Source organism: Vicia villosa, linkage group LG6 (genome assembly GCF_029867415.1).
Source record: "Vicia villosa cultivar HV-30 ecotype Madison, WI linkage group LG6, Vvil1.0, whole genome shotgun sequence".
Classification (NCBI taxonomy): domain Eukaryota; kingdom Viridiplantae; phylum Streptophyta; class Magnoliopsida; order Fabales; family Fabaceae; genus Vicia; species Vicia villosa.
The window spans coordinates 159,192,881-159,210,295 of NC_081185.1; the positions used below are offsets into that span (position 1 = coordinate 159,192,881).

At 35.5% G+C, this 17,415-nt stretch overlaps 1 protein-coding gene across 1 annotated transcript; it reads left to right on the forward strand.

Moving 5' to 3' along the window:
- The first annotated feature begins 242 nt into the window (after window positions 1–242).
- Window positions 243–2,713, forward strand: LOC131615148 (transcription factor MYB12-like). The gene is made up of 3 exons (XM_058886641.1): window positions 243–522; window positions 623–752; window positions 1,957–2,713. Exons 1-3 carry the CDS (start codon window positions 390–392, stop codon window positions 2,711–2,713), a joined length of 1,020 nt encoding a protein of 339 aa, XP_058742624.1. The 5' UTR covers window positions 243–389.
- The last annotated feature ends 14,702 nt before the right edge of the window (window positions 2,714–17,415 follow it).

Genomic DNA, 17,415 nt, shown 5'->3' on the forward strand with positions numbered 1-17,415 from the left:
TATGGACTTGAATTTAAAATTTAAAATAAATGGTAATTGCTTATAGGTTATATCCGTGAAAAGAGTCTTGATTTCTAAACGGTGAGAGAGGCAACACCTTATAGTCAACGTGGCTAAATCTATCACCACTGATACATCTACATCATAATAATCACTAGCCCCAACCCTCTCTATTTAATACCTATACCTCTCCCTATATATAAATTACTAGTATTTTCCATCTTTTATTACCTATTAAACTTTTCTGCCACCACTCAGCACAAAATTGCAGACACTCTTTATAGCATCTAATTTCAGTCATTCAACCATCTATCTCATTTTGCATTATATATTATATATATTTGCATCAAAAATATATATAGTGCAGAAATTACATTTGTATCTTAGATATGGGAAGAGCACCTTGTTGTGAGAAAGTGGGTTTGAAGAGAGGAAGATGGACTGAAGAGGAAGATGAAATTTTGACTCAATATATTAAAGCCAATGGAGAAGGTTCTTGGAGGTCACTACCTAAAAATGCAGGTTTTTTTAATTTTTTTAATTCCTTTCAGAATACTACTATTAATATTTTTTCTTTCTTTTTTTATAAATAAAAATGACATTTTATTTTTGGGTTTTGAAGGGTTGCTTAGATGTGGAAAAAGTTGTAGATTAAGATGGATAAACTATTTGAGAGATGATCTTAAAAGGGGAAATATTTCTACTGAAGAAGAAGCTCTTATTGTCAAGTTGCATGCTTCTTTTGGCAACAGGTAATTACCATCAACATTTTTTTAACACCATCAAAATATGATTTCATCATCAAAGAATTATTCTATGGGTTTTCATATGTTTGCAATGTATTTTCATGTCATTCTAAAAGAATGGTCTAATTTTTTGTTGACAAAAATATGAAAAATTTATCATATTGCTATATTTCTCTTTTTTTTTTTTTCCTTTTATACAATGCCATTTAAATATTTTATTTTGCAGGTTAATTGTTTGATCTCCTATATACAATTTTATTACAATTTATTTTACAATTTTGATATATTTGAGAAAATGTGTATTTTATTTCTATAGTATTCCTAATTGTCCCAACGTTGTCAAGATATTTGCAAATTTAATTTCTTAATATAAATATATAATCAATTTTTCTTATTAATCCTATAATTTTTTAGTCTCTATAAATATTGCAGTTTTATTTTTAGTCCTTTATGGAGTTTTGCAACGGTTTTAGTTAGTTTTGGAAATATATTTTTTTTAAAACCGTTGCCTAAACATAGAGACTAAAAATAAAAACTGCATTATTTATTTATAGCACCAAAAATTTATTTAAACTTTTTTTTAATATTCTAAATAAATATAGATATTAAAACCTCAAAACTTCTGATAGTAAAAGACTTGAGAAGGATAATTTATTTATTTTTTGTTAATAAAACTATAAGGATTTTCTTGAAAATATAATGTGCTGTATACATAAGATTTTCTTGAAATAGTTTTTTGAATGAAAATATAATATGCTGTATTATATATAAGATTTTCTTGAAATATTTATCTTGAATGAAAACATAATGTACTATATATAAGATTTTCTTGATTATTTTTATCAATTATATTAATTTATTTATTTTAACTAATAATATCTCTATTTTTTTATAATTTATAATAAATATTTTATAAAAATATCAATTAATTTACTCTGATATAAGACGTGACATGCAGATATTGAATAGCTCAATAGTTTTATTTAATATTTATTAAAGTTTGATGAGACAATGCATGGATCTCGTGTTTTGAATATAATATATTTTTGTCACAGTCGATTTAAAGTAATGTCTGCATCTTGAACAACGTTAAATATATTAATATTGACATGTCAAATAATGCTCTTTTGCCGATAGTTTAGGTTGATATGCATTATTGAAATTTGACTTAACATTGAACTTTTTTCATCATTTTTTATTTTAACTTTAGGTGGTCTTTGATTGCAAGTCATTTGCCAGGAAGAACAGACAACGAGATTAAAAACTACTGGAATTCTCACTTGAGTAGAAAAGTTTACTCTTTCCGAGGAACATCAACAACAACAAATTACGATAATGTTAAAGAGATATCATCACAAGGAATTTTAGTTAATACACCTCCCAAAAGAAGAGGTGGTAGAACTAGCAGGAAGGCCATGAAGAAAAATAAACACTATATCCAAAAAAAAATCGAAGGCCCAAATAGGCCTTCTTCTAATGGCCAAGACAGCCCAAATGGGCTTCAGTTGCCATGCATTGACGATAAAAATATTGAATCTGGTCCTGACAACATGTTAGGACCAAATCCAAACCTAAATCCAACGGTCATTAATGATAAAGAGTCGTTGAATTTTAATGATATTGTTATAAACACATTCGAGGTGGAAAAAGAAAAAGAAAGTAATGATGATATGGTTGTATCTAATGAAAAAGTTAGAGACACAAGTACAAGTACTAACAAGATGGGAACACAAGACCATGAGAATAATAGTGTGACAAGTCGAAGTTCGAATGATTTAGGTTTGGAGGATAACTTGGATTGGGATAGTGTTATGCCTTTGTTGAATCAGAAAGCACAATCTTTGTCATGGGAACTAAGTGAAAACATGTTGACTTGGTTGTGGGATGATGATGAATGGGAAAAGGATTTTAACAAGTTTAGAGAGATTGATACTTGGAAGCAAAATGGTGTGTTTTCTTGGTTTTAATTTTGAAGCTAAGTTAAATTTATAACTTAATAGTATCTTTTAGTGTTTAGCTCTTGGAATCTTTTTTGGATGTAAAAGAATAAATAAAAACAAAATACTAGTACCTTTCTATTTCAATTGTACACAAAATAGTACCTTTCTAAGTGAGTCAGTGGTTACTATATATACTTGTCTGTCTACTTTTTTTCCCCACAAAATAGTACTATTTCTTTTTTCTTTCTTTCTACTAAAACAAAATTAAATTTACCAAAGTTATGAAATGAGAAAGTCACAAAGTTTAAGGAAATATACCTACCAAATTTAAGACATGGTCATCATACACAGCATAATAGTACAAAATACAAATTCAAATAAATTTTAAAAAAGTCTAATTGCAATATAAACTGAATAAATTTTATTTCAATGAAAAAAATTGTTGCAAATTAAGTTTTGAACAAAGTTCACTTATATTTTAATTTTATTTTGTTAAAAAATTATCAAAATGGCATCATTTTTTTAAGAGAAAAAACAAGCATTTAACCCGTCGATTTTTCCAAACCTCTGATTCATCGGTTTTTATGGTTCCCACTGGTTCAATAGCTTACCCGATCCAATAATTAGACCATACCGATGATTTTTATGATTTCCGGTTCGAACATTCGGTCTGGTCTGATTTTTAAAACACTCCCATCCTAAATGCATTTTTGGACGCATCTATTTCACACTAAATATATGTGTAAATGAGCCACATCTCTCTATTTGAATGAAAATAGTTTGGAAATGTACTTATGTATTTACCCTATATGTACCTTATGCATTCCTAACTGACACCCTCCTTTTGACATGAATTGATCCAGAGACGTATCTCTGTATCAAACACAGATATACACTTATGTATTCACCCTATACAATACTTTTTGATATTTTTTAAAAATACACTGATTTAATATGCCATGTATTATAACTATACTATTATAATAAATATTTTATAAATTAAAACACACACTTATCAAATAGGAGTAAGATGAAAATGCCATATATAAATGAATCAATCCTGAATACATAATACATTTAAAATAAATTAGAAACGATAATAGTAGCCCTAATACAAATACTATATGTAGCAACCTGCCCTGAATTTGAAGGTTTAGAGTCGCCACCTATTCTGAAGGGCGAATAGGAAACCCTACGCAGTTAAGAAATCTGGGTAAGTTATTATAATCAGGTCGAGGGAAGGTGTTAGGCACCCTCAACCCTTTCCTAAGGTTTTATGTTCACAGTAAAGGTTAATGGCTAAATATTGAGGTTAATAGCTAAGGGAGTGAAAAGGGTAAAAATTGAGGTTTGAACTGAATTGAGATTTTAGAGAGGGGGACTCGCCTCGGTTATCCAAGTGCCTACGTATCTCCTTATGGAGAATCAGAGTCAACGTAGTTCGGGCACAAGGTTGTACGCCTTTGAATTAGAATTTGTTTTAAATGGTTTGAAGGCTTTTTGAATGGCCTGTCGTAGTTTGTGATTTGAAAATCGCAGTTGAAGAGGTGAATTTCTGTAGTGTCGTGGTTTAGTGTATTTTGAGATTTGGGCGTACAACCCTGATTTAATATGTCACCGTTAGTTGCAGTGATCAATAGGTTTGATCATTATAGTTAACAGATTGAGGGCATTGCTGGTTACTCAGATCGATAGATTGATCATCGTGGGCAGCAAATTAGATGTGTTTTCTCTTTTTTTTATATTTTTCATCTCTCGTCTAAAGCGACTAATAACTTTAGTCGGGTCGAGGAGAGAATTGATTTAGAATTATTAAATTATTTTATTGCTTTATTCATATATTTGATCAGTACGACACAGAGAGTCGACTAATTCGAAGGCGGGATGAAATAGATATTCACCCGTCATTTATCCGTTAAAGGGGAAGTTAGAATTGAGGTTTTTATTATTTTTATCTCTCGTCTACTGCGACTAATAGCTTTAGTCGGGTCGAGGAGAGAATTAATTGATGGTTAACATTCTTTGCCAAATGGGATTGGGCAAACCCTAACGCCTTGGATAAACTTTCCTAGGGTTTTGGTGATTTATAATTAAATTAATTAATTTAATCAATTAAGTCGGATAATCGAAATAATCGAATAAATAATTCTAAACCCCTAATTATAACTCTAATCCTAATTTAAAAAATTAATATATACATGTTACCATTTTTATAATCAAATAACAATCATATAAATAATATAAAAATTATATAAAAGAAACCTGATTTTGATCATATGGGGCTCTCTTGTGGAGGTGCATGGTATGCCTTGCAATCCTGGTACGTTAGATTGGAATTATAGGAGATCCTGTGGCGAGGGTGCATAGTAGAAGCTCATGATATGGCATGCACTAGATTCACTAGGTTTGTAAATCATAAAAAAAACATTGTCTTTTGCCAGGATCGATCCCAGCACAATTAGCTTACCAAGCATTGATCCCACCATCACGCTGCAATTCGCTCGTTGTTAGTGTGGTCACATGAAATTAATAAATGGCAAAATACCTGGTGGTTGGTTGAAGTCAAAATGTGGGCCCCAAAGTATTCACACGCAGCCAATTAAGGAAGGGGAGAGAATCCACTATGGTTGACTCGCGAATAGTGATGTGCCACGTATGTTACGGAGGAGTCAACATTTCAGACCTGGGAATTGATCCAATGCCGTGCTGCCACGCCGCCAGACCCTGAAAACTCCACACAGTCGCCGGCGCCGGACTGGCTCTTCTTCTCCAGCGAGCCTTTGATTGAAAAAACCTGCAAAACTCGACCAAAACACACAAGCCAATAACCCAGATCCACTAATTTGGGTTCTGCGATCTCAATGGTGTGGTTATTTTTGCCATACGAAGCCTGCAAATATGAAAACGAACGCACTGCAGTTTGGAGCTTCAACAATGGTATTCCTTCATTCCTGCGCCAAAGCTCATGATTTACACGTCAAACATGTTATAATGATACATATGAAGAGTTATATATGGGTGAAACTGAGCCATGGTGCACGATTACAGAAATCCAAAAAACAAGAAAAGGAAGGCGACCGGAGGAGATGAACATGGCGGTTCCGGCCGCTGGGAACCTTGACTAATGATAGGGATCGACTCCTGGCACCTTTAGCAACATCGCTTGAGACTGGCTGTGGAAGGAAGTATTTGTTGCCCTAGTTTGGAGAGGGTTTTGAATTTGGAAACCTTAGCCTCCTCTCTCAAATTTTCGTCCCCCCCTCTTTGCTGCTGACTATTTTTAGCATATATATGTGTATTTTAGGGTTTCTATGGGCTTGGATTATTACTTACCAAGAGGAAAGAAAATTTGAATAAATAACATGCTTTTTTCCTTATTTTTTTCTCTAATTTTTCTCTACCATCAACCCAAACAAATTTCAATGATATTATGATCATGACTTGCTTGAAAAATAATCCTTGTGCATTCTTTAAAATATCTCCATCATTTTATCTAATTTAAATTGAATTTAATTGACTAAAATTCAATATAAAAGAAATAACAATGATAAAAAATGGAAGGATGGATTTAGAGGTCTTTATATGTGTCATGGAGGTGTTTGAAATATGTGAGAGACCTTGAGATCCATTTTAGGCCTTGGGGATTCAAAATCCTTTGATGAAATGCAAACCCTAACTTTGAGACCCTCGATTAGGATATTGTTGCTTGAGAAGAACCCTTGAGCCTTGAGTTTGAAGATGCATAGAGGAGGGCAAATTTTGGGGTATGACACTATACTATTGAGTATGTCAGACACCCATGTTCATTCGATGCCTACTGTACTACAATGTCATCGGTGCCTCAGTAAAAATGACATCTACAATGTGCCTCCCATGAGGTCCTTCGAAAAAGACCTGTCTATGTATAATCGTTCACACACGATCCATAATACAACGACATGCAAGCAACATATCAACAACACGATCTTCCCTAACCCCCTCCTTCTATAAAATCTCCTAGTAAGCTGGCCTAGGTGGATCTCCCTCGGCATCCGGTGTCATATAAGGATATGACATTTTGTAATTCCACTAAACGTAGTCATATGCACAACTCCGGTTACTAGGAGTTACGACAACTCGCGCTTCATCCGACACCAGATGATTAAGGAAATCATCATACATGACATCTCCATCTATGTGGGATATATTGGGAGGAGCTAACATGAAAGGTTCTCTTAGGAAAACCTACATATGTCTGAACTGACGCATGACTCGCTCAGGTAGATGTGGATAAATCAGACATGACCCACAAGCCAAACATGCCTAGCAACATAGTTCACATATAGAGGTAGTATTGATAATTCATACGGGCCTCCTCCAAACTCCCCGAGAACGACTGCATCGACATCACGTGCCTCAACGTGGACGGTTGGGGCTCTCTACAACATTGGAAGGTCATGACCATCACATCAAGCTCTACTTCCTCGTTTATTGATAAATTTTGGTTCTACTATGGAATAATTTCACATCAAGGTGTTTTTATACTCATTGTCTTCCAACTAAGGTGATGTTAGGTGTAACACCCCATGATTTCAGTTTATTAATTTAATTAAGATTTAAATTAAATAATTGGAATTTAGTATTTTAATTGGAAAATGATGGAATATGAGATATTGGGCTTATGGTGTGGTGATAGTAAAAGGGGGGGGTGCTAACTAGTTAGGCCTTTTACTAAGTTGTGGTTAATTTATTTTATTTTATTTTTCATAAAATAAGAAAAAGGGAACCATTTGGGGAAAAAAGGGAAGAACACGTGAAAAGAAGAGAAGAGAAAGAGGCAAGAAGGTGAAACCGGAAGGAGAGCATCCAAGAGATTCATCGAGGTAAGGGGGGACTCTTCCTTTTAGTATCTCTTATGTGATCTTAGGTGATAGGTAGATTGATGTATGATTTGGTTCAATTAGATATTGGGATTGTAGGTTAGGGTGTTATAATTGGATTGAATTGATGATAATTGTGTGAACTAATTGGTTAATAATGAGTTTGGATGATGTTTTATGGTGTATAATTGAATGTATGATGAATGTATGCCTGTATGTGATGTCTGGAATCATTTTTGGGTGAAAGGGGAGTGAAATCGCAGGGTCTGTCGCAGACTTGGGGTTTGCTGAAATCGCAGGTCCGCTGAGCGGAGGGGGGTCCGCTGAGCGGAGGTCCCAACGTAGTTCGCTTCTGTTTGACGTCGCTTGAGGTCCGCTGAGCGGGGGTTGGAAGGGTTTCGCTTCTTTCTTGTTCCGCTGAGCGAACCTTGCTGTGTGTGAATTTTTCCAAACTTCAAAATAACGTATCTTTTGATCCGTGTATCATTTCTTAGTGCCGTTTTGGGCGTTGTGCAAGTAAATAAATGTTTTATATGATGAATGATGAATATTGGTATTATCCGACCTTATTTCTTTAAAACTCGATTTAATTACTTGATAAGAATTGAACAACTGTGTGCATATGAGATAGGTGTGACAATGTGTTTGATGTGATGATGAATTGGTGTGATTTGTTATTATGATTGTGATGGATGCATAACTATTTGAATGATGTTGAAAACATGTACATACTTATTCGGTGATGTGGTGTTGAGATGAGTTGCTCATCGTGATTTAGTGTGTTTTAAGTATGTTATATGTGTTTCATTCATTCATGTGCATTGATGTTGGATCCCGGTGATGTTTGGATCGTTGGTGGACATATTTCCCATTGTGTGGAAATTGTGTCGGTGGGCCGTATCTCGATGAGGCGTAGATCGGTTAGGTGGATTGATTCCACGGTTTATTGGTACCACATGCATAGTGTCAGTTGTGTCATATGCATTTTGTCATAATATGATGGTATGGACTTCTGTAGTATGTGTTGTAATCTATTATTGTGTGAATTAATAATGGATGTGAATCTGAATATGTATAATTGGGTGAACGGTATATTATGATGCTTGTTGCTTATGAAATTGCATAATATTTACTAATTGAGAATGAGACTCACCCTTACATGTTGTCATTTTCAGATTGAAGAGTAGCGGCATTAGTGCTTGGTGAGGATGACTCGTAGAGTTTATCCGTTTATGTTGGGTCGTGTCGGTCATGCTCTGATCTGTAACACTGGGGAATGATAGTTGTAGAAGTTTTTATGAACTTATCCATTTTATTTGATGATTGAAATATGATTCCATTTTGGTTGTATTTGATGATGTTTCGTATTCCGCTGTGTTAAACATGATTGTGTTTTGGTGAATCGTTTCCTAATAAAGCATGACTTTGACCTTAGTTGATTTATTTATTTTAAATAATTGTGGCACCCTTGTGCATATGTTTTTACTCTGATTAATTTATTAAAATTGCCGCGGGTTTAGAAGGGTGTTACAATAGTGGTATCAGAGCATAGTCGGTCGTTTGAGTCAGAGTCTTAGTGTCAGTTAATCCCTCGTATGCGAATAGTGTAAGGTTGACACTATCAATACTTCTTGTTCTAATGAATATTGTTTGATATTTAGCAGAACAATGGTCGGAAGAGGAGGAAGAAACGACGATGCAATTGTTGAGGCTCTGGGCATGATTGCTGGTGTACTGGGAGGGAATGTCAATGGAGCTGGTATTGGTGCTGACAGGCAGCTGAACAGTTTTCCGCGGAACAATGCTCCGTTGTTCAAGGGCACACATGATCCTGAAGGTGCTCAGAAATGGCTTAAGGAGATCGAGAGGATTTTCAGAGTCATCGATTGTGCTGAGAACCTGAAAGTGAGGTATGGTACTCATATGTTGTCCGAAGAAGCTGATGACTGGTGGATGGCTACCAGGGCTGAATTGGATGCTGATGGTGTAGCTATCTCCTGGGCTGTGTTCAAGAGAGAGTTTCTGAGGAGGTATTTTCCTGAAGACGTTCGAGGCAGGAAAGAGATTGAATTTTTGGAGCTGACTCAGGGTAATATGACTGTACCAGAGTATGCTTCGAAATTTGTCGAGTTGGCGAAGTACTACGTTCACTACAACAATGACGAGGCTAGTGAATTCTCAAAGTGCATCAAGTTCGAGAATGGTCTTCGTGATGAGATCAAGCAAGGGATCAGGTACCAGAGAATTCGGCGATTTGTCGATTTGGTGGACTGTAGTAGGATTTTTGAAGAGGATAACCTTAAGCTGAAGTCATCTCACTCTCGCGAGTTGGTTGACAAGAAAGGTAAGAAGCCTATGGATAGAGGTAATCCATATGGTAGAGGGAATCCTAGAACTGGAGATTGGAAGAGGCCTAGTGGGGGAGATTCTGGTGCTCCCGTTAGGTGCTACAACTGTGGAGAGACTGGGCATAGAAGGAATGAGTGCAAGGGTGGAGAGAAGAAATGCTTCAAGTGTGGTAAGGCGGGTCATATTGCTTCAGATTGTAGGATGAAGATTGTGACTTGCTACAATTGCGGCGAAGAGGGTCACATCAGTCCGCACTGCACTAAACCGAAGAAAGATCAGGTTGGTGGAAAAGTCTTTGCCTTGTCTGGGTCAGAGACTTCTAGAAGATCGTCTAATTAAAGGTACGTGTTTTATCCATGACACACCTTTAGTTGCTATTATAGATACTGGAGCGACTCATTCGTTCATTTCATTGGATTGTGCTAAACGATTGGGATTAGAAATATCTGTTATTCATGGAAGTATGGTTATTGACACTCCTGCGTCGGGTTCAGTAACTACTTCTTCTGCTTGTTTGAACTGTCCTGTTGACATATTTGGTAGAAAGTTTGGAATGGACTTAGTGTGCCTTCCTCTTGAAGGACTTGACGTCATTTTAGGGATGAACTGGTTGCAATTTAACCGAGTTCATATCAATTGTTTTACGAAGACGGTTATCTTTCCTGAAGAGGTTAGTGTTGAAGATTTGACTATGTCAGTCAAACAGATGAATTTGGCCATCAATGATGGAGCGGTGGTATTTATGTTGTGCTCTTCGATGGAAGTGAAAGGGGGCGATAGAACTGGTGAGCTACGGGTAGTGAATGAATATCCAGAAGTGTTTCCAGAAGATGTTAGTGAGTTGCCACCTGAAAGAGAAGTGGAGTTTGCTATAGAATTGATTCCTGGAACTAGTCCTGTGTCGATGGCACCGTATCGCATGTCGGCATCGGAATTGGCTGAACTGAAGAAACAGTTAGAGGAATTGTTGGAAAAGAAGTTTATTCGTCCTAGTGTGTCACCGTGGGGTGCGCCGGTACTGTTAGTTAAGAAGAAAGAAGGTTCAGTGAGGCTATGTGTTGATTATAGACAACTGAACAAAGTGACAATCAAAAAATCGATATCCTTTGCCGAGGATTGATGATTTGATGGACCAGTTGGTTGGAGCTTGTGTGTTTAGCAAGATTGATCTGAGGTCTGGATATCACCAAATTCGTGTGAAGGCGGAAGATATTCAGAAGACGGCATTCCGAACGAGGTATGGACATTATGAATATTCTGTTATGCCATTTGGTGTTACTAATGCACCTGGTGTTTTCATGGAGTATATGAACAGGATATTTCACCTGTATCTTGACAAGTTCGTAGTAGTGTTCATTGACGACATTCTAATTTACTCGAAGAGTGATGAAGAACATGCAGAGCATCTAAGAGTGATGTTGGAGTTATTGAAAGAGAAGAAGTTGTATGCGAAATTGTCTAAATGTGAATTCTGGTTGAAGGAAGTAAGTTTTCTTGGCCACGTAATTTCGAAGAACGGTATCGCAGTGGATCCTATGAAGGTAGAAGCAGTATCTCAGTGGGAGACGCCGAAGAATGCTTCAGAGATTCGTAGTTTTCTTGGTCTGGCAGGTTACTATAGAAAGTTCATTGAAGGATTTTCGAAGTTGGCATTACCATTGACTAAGTTAACAAGAAAAGGACAAGTATTTGTATGGGATTCAGAATGTGAAAAGGGTTTTCAAGAGTTGAAGAAAAGATTGACAAGTGCTCCGATCTTAATTTTGCCTAATCCAGCGAAGTCTTTTAACGTGTACTGTGATGCTTCACTGATGGGTTTAGGTGGTGTTTTGATGCAAGATAAGCAGTAGTGGCCTATGCTTCAAGACAGTTGAAAATTCATGAGAAGAATTATCCAACTCATGATTTGGAATTGGCGGCTGTTGTGTTTGTGTTGAAGTTGTGAAGACATTATCTCTATGGTTCTCGATTTGAGGTATTCAGCGATCATAAGAGTCTGAAGTATCTCTTCGATCAGAAAGAACTTAATATGAGGCAGAGAAGATGGTTAGAATTTCTGAAAGATTATGATTTCGGGTTGAATTACCATCTTGGTAAAGCAAATGTTGTTGCTGATGCATTGAGCAGGAAGTCTTTGCATATGTCTATGCTAATGGTGCGAGAATTGGATTTAATTGAGCAATTACGAGATTTGAGTTTAGTATGCGAAAGTACTTCTAATAGCGTCAAGTTGGGGATGTTAAAGTTGACTAATAGTATCCTTGAAGGAATTAGAAACGGACAGAAATCTGACGTTGGCTTGGTAGATAAGTTGACATTGATTAACCAAGGTCGAGGAGGTGAATTCCGAATTGACGAGAATGGTGTTATAAGGTTTGGAGACCGAGTGTGTGTACCCGATGTTGCTGAGATCAGAAAGAGTATTCTGGAAGAAGGACACCGGAGTGGATTGAGCATTCATCCTGGTGCTACCAAGATGTATCATGATTTGAAGAAGCTATTTTGGTGGTCTGGAATGAAGAAGGAAATTGCTGAGTTTGTTTATGCTTGCTTAATTTGTCAGAAGTCGAAAATTGAGCATCAGAAACCGTCTGGATTGATGGAACCGTTGTTTGTTCCGGATTGGAAGTGGGATGGAATTTCTATGGACTTTGTATCTGGTTTACCTAGAACAAGCAAGAATTGTGATTCTATCTGGGTTATTGTAGACCGGTTGACGAAATCTGCTCACTTTATTCCAATAAGAATGGATTATCCGATGGAGAAGTTGGCTCAGTTGTATGTTGAGAAGATAGTGAGTTTGAATGGTGTTCCAGCTAGTATTGTGTCGGATAGAGATCCGAGGTTTACTTCTAAGTTCTGGACAGGACTGCAGGAAGCCTTAGGTACTAAGTTGAGGTTGAGTTCTGCTTATCATCCACAGACAGATGGACAGACGGAGAGAACGATTCAATCGTTAGAGGATTTGCTACGAGCTTGTGTATTAGAAAAAGGTGGTGCTTGGGATAGTTATTTACCTTTGGTTGAGTTTACCTACAACAATAGTTATCATTCGAGTATTGGTATGGCTCCGTTTGAAGCATTGTATGGTAGGAGATGTAGAACACCTTTGTGTTGGTACGAATCTGGAGAAAACACGGTGGTTGGACCGGAGATTGTACAACAAACTACAGAAAAGATCAAGATGATTCAGGAAAAGATGAGAGCTTCTCAGAGTCGTCAGAAGAGTTACCATGACAAGAGAAGGAAGGATATTGAATTTAAGGAAGGAGATCATGTATTCATGCGAGTTACTCCGATGACTGGTATTGGGAGAGCCTTGAAGTCGAAGAAGTTAACTCCGTGTTTCATTGGTCCATTTCAGATTACTAAGAAGATTGGAAAGGTTGCTTATCAGGTTGCCTTACCGCCTGCACTTGCTAATTTGCATGATGTGTTCCACGTATCTCAGTTGAGGAAATACATTGCAGATCCGTCTCATGAGATTCAGGTAGATGATATACAGGTGCGAGATAATCTGACTGTAGAGACGTTACCTATGAGGATTGAAGATCGTAAAGTGAAGCAGTTGCGAGGTAAAGATATAGCAACGGTGAAAGTGGTTTGGGGAGGACCAGCCAGTGGAAATGTTACATGGGAGTTAGAGAGCCAGATGAAGGACTCTTACCCGGAACTTTTCGTCTAAGGTATGTTTTCAAGGACGAAAACTCTTTTAGTGGGGGAGAGTTGTAACACCCCATGATTTCAGTTTATTAATTTAATTAAGATTTAAATTAAATAATTGGAATTTAGTATTTTAATTGGAAAATGATGGAATATGAGATATTGGGCTTATGGTGTGGTGATAGTAAAAGGGGGTGCTAACTAGTTAGGCCTTTTACTAAGTTGTGGTTAATTTATTTTATTTTATTTTTCATAAAATAAGAAAAAGGGAACCATTTGGGGAAAAAGGGAAGAACACGTGAAAAGAAGAGAAGAGAAAGAGGCAAGAACGTGAAACCGAAAGGAGAGCATCCAAGAGATTCATCGAGGTAAGAGGGACTCTTCCTTTTAGTATCTCTTATGTGATCTTAGGTGATAGGTAGATTGATGTATGGTTTGGTTCAATTAGATATTGGGATTGTAGGTTAAGGTGTTATAATTGGATTGAATTGATGATAATTGTGTGAACTAATTGGTTAATAATGAGTTTGGATGATGTTTTATGGTGTATAATTGAATGTATGATGAATTTATGCCTGTATGTGATGTCTGGAATCATTTTTGGGTGAAAGGGGAGTGAAATCGCAGGGTCTGTCGCAGACTTGGGGTTTGCTGAAATCGCAGGTCCGCTGAGCGGAGGGGGGTCCGCTGAGCGGAGGTCCCAACGTAGTTCGCTTCTGTTTGACGTCGCTTGAGGTCCGCTGAGCGGGGGTTGGAAGGGTTTCGCTTCTGCCTTGTTCCGCTGAGCGAACCTTGCTGTGTGTGAATTTTTCCAAACTTCAAAATAACGTATCTTTTGATCCGTGTATCATTTCTTAGTGCCGTTTTGGGCGTTGTGCAAGTAAATAAATGTTTTATATGATGAACGATGAATATTGGTATTATCCGACCTTATTTCTTTAAAACTCGATTTAATTACTTGATAAGAATTTAACAATTGTGTGCATATGAGATAGGTGTGACAATGTGTTTGATGTGATGATGAATTGGTGTGATTTGTTATTATGATTGTGATGGATGCATAACTATTTGAATGATGTTGAAAACATGTACATACTTATTCGGTGATGTGGTGTTGAGATGAGTTGCTCATCGTGATTTAGTGTGTTTTAAGTATGTTATATGTGTTTCATTCATTCATGTGCATTGATGTTGGATCCCGGTGATGTTTGGATCGTTGGTGGACATATTTCCTATTGTGTGGAAATTGTGTCGGTGAGCCGTATCTCGATGAGGCGTAGATCGGTTAGGTGGATTGATTCCACGGTTTATTGGTACCACATGCATAGTGTCAGTTGTGTCATATGCATTTTGTCATAATATGATGGTATGGACTTCTGTAGTATGTGTTGTAATCTATTATTGTGTGTATTAATAATGGATGTGAATCTGAATATGTATAATTGGGTGAACGGTATATTATGATGCTTGTTGCTTATGAAATTGCATAATATTTACTAATTGAGAATGAGACTCACCCTTACATGTTGTCATTTTCAGATTGAAGAGTAGCAGCATTAGTGCTTGGTGAGGATGACTCGTAGAGTTTATCCGTTTATGTTGGGTCGTGTCGGTCATGCTCTGATCTGTAACACTGGGGAACGATAGTTGTAGAAGTTTTTATGAACTTATCCATTTTATTTGATGATTGAAATATGATTCCATTTTGGTTGTATTTGATGATGTTTCGTATTCCGCTGTGTTAAACATGATTGTGTTTTGGTGAATCGTTTCCTAATAAAGCATGACTTTGACCTTAGTTGATTTATTTATTTTAAATAATTGTGGCACCCTTGTGCATATGTTTTTACTCTGATTAATTTATTAAAATTGCCGCGGGTTTAGAAGGGTGTTACATTAGGACTTTCCACTACCGTAAATACTCGAATATAGCCAAATAGAAATATTAGAATTATCGATTACCTTTCTTCCTGTTGGAATTACTTTAGGAAATCATTTTCTTCATGAGAATCACTTAACACAATAACACTATTGAATGTCTCTATAACATGATGAATGAATGCAATGCCTCATCTTAAGTTATGAAGATTCATTGATTCTAACAAGTATAACTCTAAAACTCAAGTGAAAATATATTTTCACTGTAGTAGCTCGTTATATCCTTGGTAAATTTTATTGTGTAAGGCAAAACATTATAGCCACTAATCCTTTAAGACAATATTCAACAATGTTATTATGTTATTATGTTAAGTGACATTGATTAAAAATAATGGAGTGACCTAAAATCACTTTAGTAGAAACTAGGTACTCTAGAGTCTCGATATTTTTATTTGGCTAAGTTCGAGTATTTACATTAATGGAGAGTCACAAAGTCACTCTAGTAAGAAGAAAGAGAGTTGAAAAACACCTTGGTATGTAACAAAACTTGGAATTTGAATTTCAATGTCTAAAAGTATTACTAAATGTGTTGAAGAGCGTCAAAGAATTTATAAATCAAGAACAAAACTTTCAATTCAAACAGAGTTATATTTCGAGCAAAAGATTGAGAACAAAACAAGAGTTATAATGATAAATAATAAATATTACAATGATAAAGAGTTATAATCAACTAATTAAATAAAGACAACAATCAATTTCCTCCACCACTAATTTAGTGGCAAAAGTGTCGATTTACTCCAAATCATAAAGAAACTAATTAAACATAGTTACCCGTAAAATTTCCCCATCACTAATTTGGTGGCAAAAGTTTTGATTTACTCGAAGTTAATAAAAAACTAACTAAACTGTAAAATTTTCCCTCCAACTTTGATGCCAAAATATTTGATTTACTCGAAGTCATAAATTTTGATTTTCTTGAATTTTAATGAACTACCAATTGTCATCTATTATAAGGTTGAAAGTCGTTTTATGGTACACCAATCGTTAGTTGGTTTAATGGTGATTGAGACTGAACTTGATAGAGAGGACCACAGTTTGATCCCCCACAACTACGATCGAGAGGAGCTGGAAAAAACATATTCTCAAAATCCCGTTTTCAACTATCAAACATCAAGTTTCACAATTTAACCATATTTTATCCTACTTTACTTAATGAAAATATACTTCTATGATATCTATTTTATAGAGACTTTTGTGACTTTACAGTGAATTAAAAGCCATATTTTATCCTACTTTACTTAATGAAAATATACTTCTATGATATCTATTTATTTTATAGAGACTTTTGTGACTTTACAGTGAATTAAAAGCCATTGCAATATAAGCTAAATAAAAAAAAAATTATAATTGATTTATCATGTATATGGCTTTTGACTTTTGTGACTTTACATTGAATCAAACAATGTTCTATGATATCGATTTATCATGTATATGTTCCTACGAATTACATCATCTAAATCACTTAACATAATTGAAAATATAAATTAAAATAACTATAATTTAAATTATAATTTTAGCAAAAAATATTAATTTAAAATAATTGTTATTCACAATTTTTAATGAATAAATAATTCGTATTTTTTTAATTACATGTTTGATTGATTGTCCTAAAAAAGCATATACCTATGTTCTTGTTAGTTCTACCCATGTCCTTCGCCTCAAATATCTCCCCACACATTCTATTTCCTCTTTACACCTTACATTACCATTTCAATTTCACACTCTATTTACCAATGAATTTTGTGCCTCAAAACTTAAACTCATTTCATATATATGGAATTATTCACCAAATAAAACAACAAATTCTCTAAATATAAGATTCAACAACCAACCAAACACACACCATAAATCAATATACCTAGGTGGTTCTCTATATTGTTTATGTATAATTATAGTCAATAACTTTTCTCATATATAAAC